We start from the raw sequence: 14,825 nt of genomic DNA, 5'->3' as shown, positions 1-14,825 counted from the left end.
TGTACCTACATCCTTCTAGCAACACCGTTTCTTTATTTCTACTCCCTGCCTTCACCTAAAAATAGAGCTTTAGTATCTGGCATATCAACAAAATGTCCAATAGAAACAAATTCAAAATAGGAGTAAATATGCTCTTAGAGAAGAGCTTGTTTGTGGCATTTGGTTTAGCTACTCAAATTTTTGCTTAGTTTTAGGTGTGAATGTAAATGCATTTTTAGATAGATGGAATATATAAAGGTGCAGTACAAGTGTATTTACAGTTTTAAAACATATATCCATGATCTTTATTTCTCCGTTAAAGTGAATTCCAAAATTCTTAAAAATTGCTCTGTGCCTTTTACTAAAAATCATCAGAAGATTTAAGTTACATGTATAGGAAACGGCACAAAATGATTTTATCCCCTGTAATAAGAGTTGTCGGGCTTCTTATTTAAAGGGTCAGGATGGGCTTCTTTGCCCACACACTTTCTATTAGAACTCCTCCGCTCTGCCCTTATGTAGCGTAATAGCAAACATAGCAGTAAGTAAGGGAATCAGTGTGGCTGTGATGCAGTATCCCTTTATTCACGAATGATAAAGTTTGAATTCTGTATAATTTTTACATGTCATGGAATGTTCTTTTTATTTTTTTACCTCTGTTTAAACTATAAAATCTACTCTTAGCTTGCAGTCCATACTAAAACAGGCCAACTCTTGCCCCAGAATTACCTGTTTCATTAATAGCTTTGTTAATGTTTGAATACTCATAATGTTTCTACTCTGTCCCATTATCCTTATCAGGCAAGCTAACGAAGAATATCAAATACTGGCGAACTCCTGGCGCTATTCCTCTGCTTTCTGTAACAAACTCTTCTTCAGTATGGTGGACTACGATGAGGGGACAGATGTTTTTCAGCAGGTAAAAGAGTTTCATTTTAATAACGTATTTAATAGAGTTAGTTACGATTGCTGCATCTTTGCCAGATAAAAATACAATTCAGTGAATACAATGAGTAGTTATTAATTATGTGATATGATTACAATAATTACAGTCAATGTTATCTTTATCAGTACATAGTTTTTGCCATTAGTGAATAAACACATTTTGACTTTTCCATTATAGAGGAAGTATGTTTTTTCAGCATACAGTGGCAGCTTACATGCATTAGCCTTATTTTGATTTTTTTTTTTTAAATTTATTTATTTATGGCTGTGTTGGGTCTTCACTTCTGTGCGAGGGCTTTCTCTAGCCGCGGCAAGCAGGGGCCACTCCTCATCGCGGTGCGCGGGCCCCTCACCGTCGCGGCCTCTCCCGTTGCGGAGCACAGGCTCAGCAGTTGTGGCTCACGGGCCTTATTTTGATATTTAATTGTATGTGGTTTGGGTGGTATTTTGCATAAATTTGTGAAATTTTATGTAAGATTCAGTGTAAGTTTTACTTAACCTTTATGCTGTTTTTGGGGGGGATATAAGGCCTTTAAGGGGGTAATTAAGGTTAAATGAGGTCATAAGGATGGGACCCTAACCCAATGGGACTCACGTCCTGCTTGCTATAAGGATACCAGTCCTATTGGAATTTGTCGTGATTACATCATCATCGCTAACATTGAGTCCTTATAAGTCCAAGGACTCTTCTAAGTACTTCATGTGTTTTCTTTCATTTAGCTTCATAACAATCCAAAGAGAAGTATGTTGTTTTTATCTCTATTTCATAGATGAGGAAATTAAGGTATGGAGAGGTTAACATCACTTGTCCAAGGTTACAGAGTTAGGATATGGAGATAATAAAATAAAATGGTGATAGAATTTGAGCTCAGCTGTCTGGCTTCTTGATCCCTGCTGTTACCCTGCAGTTATTAATATCTTGTATTTATCACTACTTGATCATGCCTTTCAAATGTAAAACTTAGTGCCATACCCAGCATTGATTAGTTTGGGTATCTTGGTCTATTTTATTTTTCTCACATGTGACACTCTGGTGCAGTTCTTTACCACATCATGGAAAAGTATTTAGTTCTGTAAAGACTCAAGCTAATTGTAAATGGTCCATTAGTGAGTGTTTCTGCTTACTTGCTTCCAGATTGATAATTCATTCTTCTTTGACAGTTTCTAGTTAAATAGGATAAATTCTCTTTTTGCCTTCAATACCCTTTACCCTTGGGCTTTCCTATTAGTATTCTTCATTTATTTTTTCCTTATAAATTTATTTTACCTTTTGGGCATGTTTCCTTTTGTCCATCTATTCAGGAAGTATTATTGAATTGGTGAGAAAAACATACATAGTTCTTCCCCATAAGGAGCTTATAGACTAGGGAGGGAGCTAATAATATAAAAATAAAGAAAAACACATAAACATAAATGTGTAATTTCAAATAACCTTGTAAAGGTAAATTACAGTGCTATAACATCCAAATATTTTTTCATGTAATTTATAGGTCTGTGTAGACTCTCAGGAGACTTGGCCTTAGAGATCATCAGATGGAAGTGCTATATATATAGCATTTGGTATATACATGAATATATATATTAATAATTGTACATTAATGTATTAATGAATATATATGTTCACTCAGTATATACATGAATCCTCTCTGCCATCTTAGAAAACAGTCACCCAGGTCCAGTCTGATTGCTAGAGCAGAGGCTTCAAGCCCAAACGTCTACCCTGGCCAGGTCTGGAAGCTGAATGAGGGAAACCAGTTACATGAGTTTAGTTTCATTATGGGATCTTTGTTTATGTACATACTTAGTATATTAAAAACATTAGTACTTCACTTGACTAATTAAATATGTTCCCTCCTATCTTTATTAGAACAAAATCTTTCTTGGTCTTTTTTAAAAAAATAAATATTTAATGGAAACACTCAAATTTCACTTTTTTCCTAACTGCTGTAAGAAGTAAAATCAGCAGAATGCCATGCAGCTGACCGTTGGTTTCACTGGCATGGGTGGGGCTACAGCGGACTGGACAGGACCAGCCGACCCAGTGAGGGAGATGCATCTCAGCTCTCTCTCTAGTGGAGAAATGCAGGCCAGTGGAGCTAGAGCTGTTTTTCAAGTAGAGACCCAAATAATGAATTTTTATATGAAATTTCTCTATCTTTAAAATGTTGGCAGCTAATTCGGATTAAAGAAAACCAAACAAAATTGTGGGACAAAGTAATCCTTCCTTTGTGCTAGGTACTGACTGTATAGCCTGCCAGTATATAAACATATAGATATACTGTTAGATATAATTGTTGAGTTCTTTTATATGCTTTAAACATTTTTTTTAACTTTGCCATAGATATGAGAGTTGAAGTCAAGATTGTTTTTAATTGAAAAATTTCCTCAGGTTAATTTTGAATCAGCAGAATTCCAAACATAGCACTGCTTTGTTTTTCCAAAACCTAGCCCCTGGCTTAGCAATGGGAGTTTTCATTTTAAAATGCAGAAGTGCATAAAAGTTATAGCTGCTAATGATTTTTATGGGGAATTATAATCTACAAAAATAGGGAAGTGTATATTTTGTTTTACTTGGGAACTACTAAAAGATTCTTAATGCGTATGTTTCCTTTCTTGCTAACTACCGAATCACATTTTGTTGAAGTGCTCTCTCTAAACTGATGTCTTAAAGCACTGTCAGCACTGTCACTGTGGTGTCTGGATATGATATTAAGAACAAGTGCAGAAATTTGACAATCTCTGGCTTGTTGGAGACTTGTTTGGAAAGTAAATTATATGTGATTCCCATGTGATGGCTGAGGCTAAGTGTCTGACAGCAGGCCAACAAGTTAATGATGTGTTAGAAGGCGCTCTGCACTAGCAATCAGGAGTGTGTTGTACCCTGCTTTGTGTAGCCTTGAGAATTTGTATATTTTAATTAAGATGAAAGCTTTGAGTTATATTTTTTTAACTCTAAAATTCTAGGATGCGAAGTCTTAGCGTGGAGTTTCTGATTGTTCTAATGCAGGGACTTCCTCTCCCTGAATCTTACACTTACATATTGGCTGTCACTATCTCTTGTGCATCTGTCAGCAAACACGTGAACAAAGTGTGGAGGGGGAGAAAGCACAGGGAAGAGAGGAATTGGTGACTGTGTTTTGTTCAATTTAATAAAAATTACTAAATGTCCGTAACATGCAGGCCCACAGCTGGTACTGCTGTATCTTTACCTTGATGACAGCAAGCATGATCTGATGTTTGTTGTTACTTCAATTTGCTTTTTATTCTCATTATTGGGGAATGCTGAACTATATATTGGAAGTCAGGGCCAAAAATCTCTTTGCCTTTCATTTGAAACATTTTTCATAATTCTTGGGCAGCAAGAATTTAATCTGTATGTATGTTTTGCAGTTTACTCCTCAATGCAAATTAACCTCATATTTGTTTTTAGCTATTATATTGTTTATAATAGTGTTTTATTCAGTATACTTTTCAAATGGAGCTTGCCTTTAGAAAACAGTTATGAGATATAACCATTTTGAGACAGTTGAAATAATAGAGGAGTTGAACAAAAGTCTTTAAAGTTTTAACAGAGAAGTCAATATACTTGAAATTAATTACATGATATATTTATATCTTTCATCAAATGCTGGTCCTTTTTCTTTAATAACTGCTTGCTTAAGAAGTGAAAACAGTCCCTGTACCACCAAATTACAGTGTTTCTATTTTGCACTTTGAATCATTTCATTCTTTAGTTGTAGAACTCTAGAAAATAAAGAAGGAAATGGCTGATGAAATAGATGATGCAGCTGAGAATATGAATGATGCATGTTAAATGTGAAGGTTCAGCAAGCTTGGCCTAATTCCTAAGTTCTTTTCTATTCAACAGTATATTAAGATGAATAAAAACAGTAGTTAAGCTCTGGAAAGCCACTTGGATTTTCATAATAAACGCTATCTTTCCAAAATTCATGCAGGAAAAAAACCCCATATAATGTCAGATGAAGGATATATAAAGATTGCTGGAATATTGTATTTAGTATGTTTTATCTCATGTTTTACAGCTCAACATGAACTCTGCTCCTACATTTATGCATTTTCCTCCAAAAGGCAGACCCAAGAGAGCTGATACTTTTGACCTTCAAAGAATTGGATTTGCAGCTGAGCAACTAGCAAAGTGGATTGCTGACAGAACGGATGTTCATGTATGTTCTTATTCCCTACCAGTTTTAATAATAGGTTAATTAGCGTGGTTTGGTAGAACATTGTAATAAGGCCACAGGATTTTTTTTTTTTCCAATTTCTCTATGGAACATTTCTCCTTGCTTCAAGAAAACTGCATCTGATAGCTGTAAGTTAAACTTTGAGTTAGGTGAATTTAAATGGTTTTTAAAATAATGGTTCTTAAAATATCAGGGAACCATTAATACGTAAGTTAGGCACAAAGTAATTTCACAGGCTAAAAAATATACTGACTGTTGCTCAGCGGTCTTAGTAATCAAAGAAATTCTAATTAAAAAGCCAGTTGTATAATTTTTATCTATCCTTTGAGCAAATAAAAATGGGATAATACCCACTTTTTCATGAGCCATGTGAGAAAATGCCACTGACATATACTGTGCTTGGGACTATAAATTGGTGTAACTATTCTAATGGTACGTGTCATGTCTTTATTTTATGGAATTTAACTTAATAACTCCACTTGTAGGAATTTAACTTAAGGATATAATCAGGAATGATTTAAATTCTTAACCATAGGAAGAAAATTTTAAACGTTCATTTTAATGGAAAAAATCGTAAAGAAATCAAATGTGTAAAAATAAGAGACTGATTAAATGTGCCAGAGTCTAGACAGTGGTTTGCAAGAATATTTGATGTAGAAAGAAGCTTAAGGTATAACAAGTGAAAAAGTAGGTTAGAAAAATAGTATTTATAGTATGACTCAGAAAAGCATAAATATGAGTGTAGATGTATAGACAGTTTATTCAGCAAGTAAATGAACAAAAATGTTGATGATAGTTCATGTCTGTGTGGAGCGCTTGATGTCACCAGAATGTTCTGCAGTGAACAATTATAACCAGCTATTTTAAAATTATATTTACCTTAGAAGTAATACAGAAACATTGATTTTTACCATAAGGTGTAAACACATTTATTCTCAGTTGAGAAAGACGTCTCTCATATTATACTACCATCATTGTAAATAAAATAATATAGGTATTAATGATATTTCAGTGGCTAAACTTACTTCCTAACTCATCATTTTTTTGGAAATGTTTTGGCAGATACTCAGCTCTACAGTGTATCATTTATTTGGTACAAAATATTAAAGGTAACATGGAAAAGTACTATTAATTCTTTATAAGAAATACTAAATTTTAATCAGAAATGATTCTAACCTATTATCATACTTACACATTGTTAGTAGATATATTTTTTTTTACAAATGTGGATCTATTTGTAAATAATTTCAAACTAAAAAGTTCCACAAATGAAAATAGTATAGTTTCAGTGTATACCCTTTATCAGGATTCACATAGTGTTGACTTTTTACAGCTTTTGCTTTGCCATTCTCATTCTCTTACCTCTCCCCCATGCTGTCTCTCCACACATACTTACACACCCACACACAGTCTTTTTCTGAACCATTTTAAGGTGCATTGCATTTCCTAAGAAATACATGAAGATGGTACGGTTATCACCTTCACAGATTTACATTGGTATAATATTTCTGTTTGAGCTATGGTACATATTCTAGCTTTGTCAGTTGACCTAATACTATCCTTTAATAATATTTTCCCACCTTCAGTACAAGATCCAGTCTGGAGTTAGGTATTACATTTACTTGTCCTTTAGCCTTGCTTAACCTGGAACACCTGGAACATTTCCATAACTTATCTTTGTCTTTTAAAAACATTGACATCTTGAAGAATATAATCCTCTCCCACTTTTTGAACTGAATGATCCTCATTTGGTTTGCCTGATGTTTGTTTTTGACTGGATTCTGCTAATGCATTCTTGACCACAATACCACAGAGGTCATGTTTTGTTCTAACTACATGTATAGCCCATGATGCCCTCTGTCCCTCATCGGTGATGTTAATTTTGAACATCTTATCAAGGTGTCTTTCATTTCTCCATTATATAATTACTGTTCTTCCCCCCCTTTCTAATTAGTAAGCTATCTATGTGGAGACACCTTAAGATCATGCAAATATCCTACTCCTCATCAAAATTTTGTCAATATTTAGCATCCATTGATGATCCTTGCCTGATCCAGATTTTATCATGATGGTGTTCCAGTTCTAGCACTTTGTCCATATTTCTAGTTGGCTCATAGCATTCTACTGTAAGCAAGAGTCCTCCCCTCTTTATCACTTACTCATTGGTACAGACTCATGAATTGCTTTTTTTTTCCTCCAGTGGTTTTTAAGTTATTACTGTGCTTAAATGTTTTGGTGCCAGAATTGTTCTAGATTTGACTAGTGGGTGTCCCTTCATGCTGGCTTCCCTGTCCTTGTAACATGTCTCCATCATTTTCTTTTAAACACTTTCTTACTTTCTGACATAATATGTTTCAGGATCATCTTGTATCTACACATCTATTCTACCCAGTGCTCAGTTAGCCATCTCTCCTAGGAGCCTTGGTTTCCTCTCATGGGGAATGTTATTGGAACCAAGATCTGTGAAATCGTGTTTATGATTTTCAATTACAGCTACTTTAAAAAAAATAGTCTCTGTGCTTTGATAGGCACCATCAAAAACTGAAAAGACAACCCAAGAATGGGAGAAGTGTTTGCAAATCATTTTTCGTATGAGGGACTTATATCATATCTAGTATATATGTAGGACTCTCATAACTGATAAAAAGACCACCCAATTAAAAATTGGGCAAAGGATGTGAACAGACATTTCTTCAAGGAAAGTATACAAGTGGCCAATAAGTACAAAAAAGATGCTCAACATCATTAGTTATCAGCAAAATGCAAATCAAACCCACAGTGAAATACCACTTCACACCCACTAGGGTGGCTAGAATCAAGAAATGAGGTCATAAGCATTGGCAAGTAAGTGGAGAAATAGGAACCCACATACACCACTGGTGGGAATGCAAAATAGTGCAGCCACTTTGGTAAACAGCTTGACAATTCCTCAAACCATTAAACATAGAGTTTCTATGTGACCCAGCAATCCCACTCCTAGGTATCTACCTGAGAGAAATGAAAACATACACCTACACAAGAACGTGTACAAGAATGTTTATAGCAGCATTATGCATAATAGCCACAAGGTGGAAACAACCCAAATACCCATCAATTGCTTAACTGATAAATGGATAAACAGAATGTGATATCCATACAATGGAATATTCAGCCATAAAAAGGAATGAAGCAGTGGCGCATTTTCCAACAAGGATGAGCCTTGAAAAGATGACGCTAAGTGAAAGAAGCCAGTTACAAAAGACTACGTATTATATGAAATTCCAGAATAGGGAAATGTGTAGAGACAGACAGTAGATTTATTAGTGGTTGCTTAAGGTTGGAGGGTGCGAGGAGTAAGGGAGTGAATGCTAAAGGGTATGGGATTTCCTTTTGAAGTGATTCAAATGTTCTGATACTGACTGTGGTGATGGTTGCACATATCTGTGAATATGCTAAAAAAAAAAAAATTGGATCGTGCACTTTCAAAGGGTGGATTGTATGGTATATGGATTATAGCTCAATAAAGCTATTTAAAAAAACCTTTTAAAAAGTTCCAATTTGAAATAATACAAGTATTATACCCCCCATCTCACCTCTACTTTTTACCAGATGATCCCATGTTCCATGGGTGAACCAGAACAGCTCTGGGATGAATATAAGTAGGTTTTGCATATATTTAACTGTATTCACCTAAAAGCACCTGAAGAGCAAGTTGTGTTACATAGCCATGATGTTTTAAGGCATGTATTTTTTGACTCATAAACAGCAAAAGGAATGTTATTCCCAGGTATGAAAAGTAAGGTGACACCTTGCTGAATTATTTGTGTTAAAGACTGGAAGGACCAGAATATGGTCCAACGGAAAAGATTAATACTTTCCTTTAACTTTAAAAACTTTCATTGTATTCTTGCAGATTCGTGTCTTCAGACCACCCAACTACTCTGGCACCATTGCTTTGGCCTTGTTAGTGTCACTTGTGGGTGGTTTGCTCTATTTAAGAAGGAACAACTTGGAGTTCATCTATAACAAGACTGGTTGGGCCATGGTATCTCTGGTATGTTAACACATTTACCCTATTTCTTTGTGTAATGGTATAAGTTGTATAATATTAACAAAATGAGCCAGATTATTATTACTATAATGGAAATCAAGTCTGGATGAGAGGAATTAGCTCTTTAGGACTTAAGGTGATATAATTTAAGTTCACTGTTAGTCTAGACTGTGCTATCTCCCTTCTACTTTTCACTATTAAAATGTAATGTCTTTCCATGTGTACTTGGCATATTACAAGTGCTAAATGAATGTATGTTGAATACATTTAGAAATATACTAAGAATTAGTAGTTTGGAGACTCTTACAAACTGAAGCAGTTGGAAATGTACTCATTCAGTTGTTTTTTTCCAGCAACTCTTTTCTTGTGTCTCTACTATGTGCCTGATGTTTATTAGGTACTGGAGGTGTAAAGGTAAGACGTAGACCCTACCTGTACGTAATTCATCGTGGGGATACAAACTAATCAGAAGACAAATACAGTGTAATGTTACGCATGCTGTGATGGAGGTAAGCACAAAGTATCATAGGAAGGTCACCTAATCTTGAGTGATGAAGGTCATGACAGGCTTCCTAGAGTGTGTAACATCATTTATGTTTTAGAATGATCACTTTGGTAGCAGTGGGCAATCAATTGAAGGGTAAGTCTGGGATCAGGAAACTTGGTTAGGATACTATTAGGAGAATCCAGGTGAACATGATCCTATTTCAGTTTGTACTAAAAGGATTTTTCTTCCCTTTATGATTGTGCTAAATTAAAAAAAAAATAATTAGCTAATAAAATGGAAATGTAAACAGTATATAAATAAAATATATTCAGTGATATATCTGATACTGAATAGTTATACTAATTAAAAATATTGGTGTAAAATAATATAAATGGTAGCATAATATCTATATTATGCAAATAGACTTAAATTCTTACTAGAAAATGGAGCTTTCCTAATTATAGTGGGTTAATATTTTTCTCTTTGCTTTTTATAGTTTAAAGACATATGACTGTTTAAAGCAAAATATGACACTGCATTGATGGATTGGTGGGTTTGTTGTGTGTGTGTGCATGACAATAGCATGTTAAAGGATAAATTGAGCTATGTTGTTGAAAAGTGCCTATATTTTACCCAATGTGGTTCAATATCAACTTTAAATTGATTAGGGTGAGTTTAAGATACATATTGTAATCCTCAGAGGAACAATTGAAAACATAATACAAAGAGATTAGCTGGAAAGCTAAGATAGTGATTAAAATGGAATACTAAAAATATGTATGTATAATTAACACAAAGGAGGAATGAAAGGAGGAACAGAGGAGTAAAACACAAGAAACCCAGTACAATTTAAAAAATGACCTAAATACTATCATATCAGTCATATCATATCAATATACTTATGTACTTTAAATAAACAGATTTAGTACCTTGATCAAAGGACAGAAATTGTCAGTTTGGATCAAAATGCAATAGCAGACTATGTGCTATCATATAGAATATGTAAAGGATTATTGCTACTCAGTTATAAGACAGAAATCATGGTTTTAAAAAATGACACTCTGTTTATAGGTAAGATGGCATTATGCATATGCCAACCTTTTTCTCCTGGTGATATAACTATAAAACCTGGAGAGAATGCAAGGCTCAAGTATTTGATGTTTTTAAAAAGTGTCAGCAGGTAGATCAGGTAAGAACATCAGCTTTCAAAATGACATCTAATTAGAAGATGTTGAGGGTTGATAATTTTTTGTTTACTCTTTTGGTTTTTCTTGACTTAAACTCAGTTCAGCTTGAAAGTTGAAAGTGAGCCACGTGGAGCAAAGATATCTAGAAGATATCTCTGGTTCTGGCTTAAGGAGCAGTAAAGGGAATCTATAAAGCTCATCAACAAAATGAAAAGATTTTGGTGTCATATTCAAAACATTGCTGTGAAGACTAATGTCAAGGAGCTTTTTCCCTGTATTTCTTCTAGGAGTTTTACAGTTTCAGGTCTTATATTTAAATCTTTAATCCATTCTGAGTTGATTTTTGTGAGTGGTATAAGATAGGAAGTAGTTATTCACATTCTTTTGTATGTGAATATCCACTTTTCCCAGCACTGTTTATTGAAGGGACTGTCCTTTCCCTGATGTATAGTCTTTGTTTTCTTGTCAAATATTTCTTGATGGCATACGCATTGGTTATTTGTGAGCTCTCAATTCTATTCCATTGGTTTATGTGATTTTTATGGCAGTACCATTCTGTTTTGATTACTGTAGCTATGTTATATAGTTTGATTTCAGGAAATGTGATGCTTCCAGCTTTGGTTTTTTTTTTTTCCTCAGGATTGCTTTGGCTATCTGGGATCATTTTGTGGTTTGTATTGTTTTTTCTATTTCTGTAAAAAATGCCATTGGAATTTTGATAGTGATTGCATTGAATCTGTAGATGGCTTTGGGTAGTGTAGACATATTAACAATATTAATTCTTCCAGTCTAGGTAGTTGGATATCTATAGTTGGACACAAGATACTTCCCATTTGTTTTCTTTAATTTCTTTCATGAATGTCATGTACAGATCTTTCACCTCCTTAATAAAATGCTTAGGAATGAATTTAACTGTTTTTGATGCTGTTGTAAATGGGATTGTTTTATTTCTTTTTCAGATAATTTATTATTAGTGTAGAAATGCAACTGAGTTCTGTATGCTGATTTTGTGTTTTGTTTTTATTTATTTTTGGCTGTGTTGGGTCTTTGTTGCTGCGTGTGGGCTTTCTTCGCTAATCTTCGTTGTGCGGGCTTCTCATTGCAGTGGCTTCTCTTTGTTGTGGAGCATGGGCTCTAGGCGCGTGGGCTTCAGTAGTCGTGGCACACGGGCCCAGCAGTGGCACAGGGGCTTAGTTGCTCCATGGCATGTGGGATCTCCCTGGACTAGGGCTCAAACCCGTGTCCCCTGCATTGGCAGGCAGATTCTTAACCACTGCGCCACCAGGGAAGTCCTTGGAAGTCCTTGTACGTTGATTTTGAATCCTGCAACTTTAGTGAAGAAATCAGTGATTAGTTTGAACCCTTTTTTGGTGGAGTCTTTAGGACTTTCTGTATATAAGATCATATCATCTGCAACAGACAGTTTCACTTCTTTTCTGATTTGAATATCCACTATTTCTTTTTCGTGCCTAATTGCTCTAGATAGGACTTCAGTACTATGTTGAATAAGATTGATGATAGGACACCCTTTCTTGTTCCTGATCTTAGAGGACATGATGTTAGTTGGGAGCTTATTGTATCTGGCTTTTATCATGTTGTTGTACATTCTTTCTATACCCAATTTATTGAGTTTTTATCATGAAAGGATGTGGAATTTTGTCAAATGCTTTTTCTGTATCAACATTAATGATCATGTGATTTTTATTCTTCATTTTGTTAATTGATTGATTTGCAGATGTTGAATTGTCTTTACATCCCAGGGATAAATCCTACTTGTTAATGGTGTATGATTCTTTTAATGTGCTGTTGAATTTGGTTTACTGTATTTTGTTGAGAATTTTTCATGTATATTCAGCAGGGATATTGATCTGTAGTTTTATCTTTTCATTTCGGTGTAATGCTGGCCTCATACAGTGAGTTTGGGAGTGTTCCCTCTTTAATTTTTTGGAAGACTTTGATAAGGATTGGTATTAATTCTTCTTTAAATATGTGGTAGTATTTGCCAGGGAAACCATCTGGTCTTGGGCTTTTCTTTGGTAGGAGGTCATTAATTACTGATTCAATCTCCTTACTTGTTATAAGTCTGTTCAAATTTTCTATTTCTTCACGATTCAGTCTTGATGATAGGTTTGTGTTTCAAGGGTTTATCTGTTTCTTCTAAGTTATCCAATTTGTTGGCATACAGTTGTTCATGGTAGTCTCTTATAATCCTTTGTATTTCTGTAGTATGAGTTTAATGTCTCCTCTTTCATTTTTTATTTTATTCATTTACCTTGTCACTTGCAATCATTTTTTGCTTCACGTCTATTTTGTTTGATGAATGTAAAGCTACTCTATTTTTTATTTTTTTTGGTTTCCACTTGTGTGAAATATCTTTTTCCATCCCTTTTTTTGAAATTATTTGTCTCCTTGAAGCTGAAGTGAGTTTCTTGAGGGCAGCATATAGTTATGTCTTCCTTTTTTATCCAGTCATTCACTCTATGCCTTTTGTTTGGATAAATTAAATCCATTTATATTTAAAGTAACTATTTTTTTAAAATTAATTTATTTATTTATTTTTGGCTGTGTTGGGTCTTCGTTTCTGTGTGAGGGCTTTCTCTAGTTGCGGCAAACGGGGGCCACTCTTCATCACGGTGCGCGGGCCTTTCACTGTTGCGGCCTCTCTTGTTGCGGAGCACAGGCTCAGTAGTTGTGGCTCATGGGCGTAGTTGCTCCGCGGCATGTGGGATCTTCCCAGACCAGGGCTCGAACCCGTGTCCCCTGCATTGGCAGGCAGATTCTCAACCACTGCGCCACCAGGGAAGCCCCTTAAAGTAACTTTTGATAGGTAAGGACTTACTAATGTTATCTTATTGTTTTCTGGCTGTTTTGTAGTTCCCTTGTTTCTTTCTTCTTCTCTTGTTATCTTCATTTATGAATTGATGATTTTTTGTAGTGGTATGCTTTGATTCACTTCTCCTTTTCTTTTGTGCATCTGCTGTAGTTTTTCTTAGTGGTTACCATGAGGCTTTACATAAAACATCTTATAATAGTCTCTTTTACCTTGATAACTTAACTTTGATTGTATACAAAAACTACCTTTTATTCTCCCCACACACATTTTGTTTTTGATGTCACAATTTTATTTTATAGCTGTTGTTTTTATTTAATTTTTGTTCTAGATTTAAGTCATTAACATAGTACCATGTTACAGTTTTAGAGTATTCTGAATTTGACTATATTCTTGCCTTTACCAGTGTGTTTAGCATGAAGAATGTTTTTCAGTATTTCTTGTAAGGCAAATCGATTGGTGATGAACTTCTTACCTTTTGTTTGTCTGGGAAAGTGTTTATCTATCCTTCATCTCTGAAGGACAACTTTGCCAGGTAAAGTTTTCTTGGTTGGCATTTTCTTTTTTTCTTGTAGCATTTTTAATGCTTCATTCCACTCTCTCCTGGCTTGCAAGGTTTCTGCTGAGAAATACACTGATAGCCTTAAGGGGTTTTCCTTGTATATGAGGGATTTTTTTTTTTTTTTCTTTTGCTGCTTTTAAAGTTCTCTCTTTGTCTTTGATTTTAGACAGTTTTACTATAGTGTATCTTGGAGGAGATGATTTAGGCCGGGAGAACAGTATTTTGCAAAGTGGAGAAAATGAATTAGGGCAAGATTGTTCACGTTTGTCTTTAGCAAATATGCTTAGAGAGTAGTTTTGAAAATAACAAGTCTACTTTTTAGTAACTTTACTGCTGTTAAAAACTATCTTTTTTCCCTCAATTTTAATTACATCAGGAAGGGACATTCCCTAGGGATAACGTCTAATAAGCAAAGCAGTCCTTTGACTTTTTCCTATGTTTATAAAGACCTTTATGTAAATATACATTTGTATACATATTTTTAAACTAAAACTTTAAAAAAATGCATTGTTCAGTGACAGTTGTATTTGTTTCCTAATTGTGAAAATGCAGATTTAATTCTGTTTTGGGGGTTCTTTTCATCAGCCATTATTTCTTAAACTT

The 14,825-nt window shown here is 34.6% G+C and overlaps 1 protein-coding gene across 6 annotated transcripts in view; it reads left to right on the top strand.

Annotated features, from left to right (window-relative positions):
• The window catches only part of TUSC3 (tumor suppressor candidate 3), a 192,922-nt gene that overhangs the window by 77,358 nt on the left and 100,739 nt on the right, over positions 1 to 14,825 (top strand). For all 6 annotated transcript variants that reach the window (XM_059909469.1, XM_059909466.1, XM_059909465.1 and 3 more), the window contains exons 3-5: positions 781 to 898; positions 4,968 to 5,108; positions 9,019 to 9,159. In XM_059909469.1, the coding sequence (XP_059765452.1) occupies positions 781 to 898; positions 4,968 to 5,108; positions 9,019 to 9,159 (400 nt within the window). The remainder of the gene's footprint in view (positions 1 to 780; positions 899 to 4,967; positions 5,109 to 9,018; positions 9,160 to 14,825) is intronic.

Source organism: Balaenoptera ricei, chromosome 21, assembly GCF_028023285.1.
Source record: "Balaenoptera ricei isolate mBalRic1 chromosome 21, mBalRic1.hap2, whole genome shotgun sequence".
Classification (NCBI taxonomy): Eukaryota; Metazoa; Chordata; class Mammalia; order Artiodactyla; family Balaenopteridae; genus Balaenoptera; species Balaenoptera ricei.
This window is presented reverse-complemented; position numbering and strand designations above follow the sequence as displayed.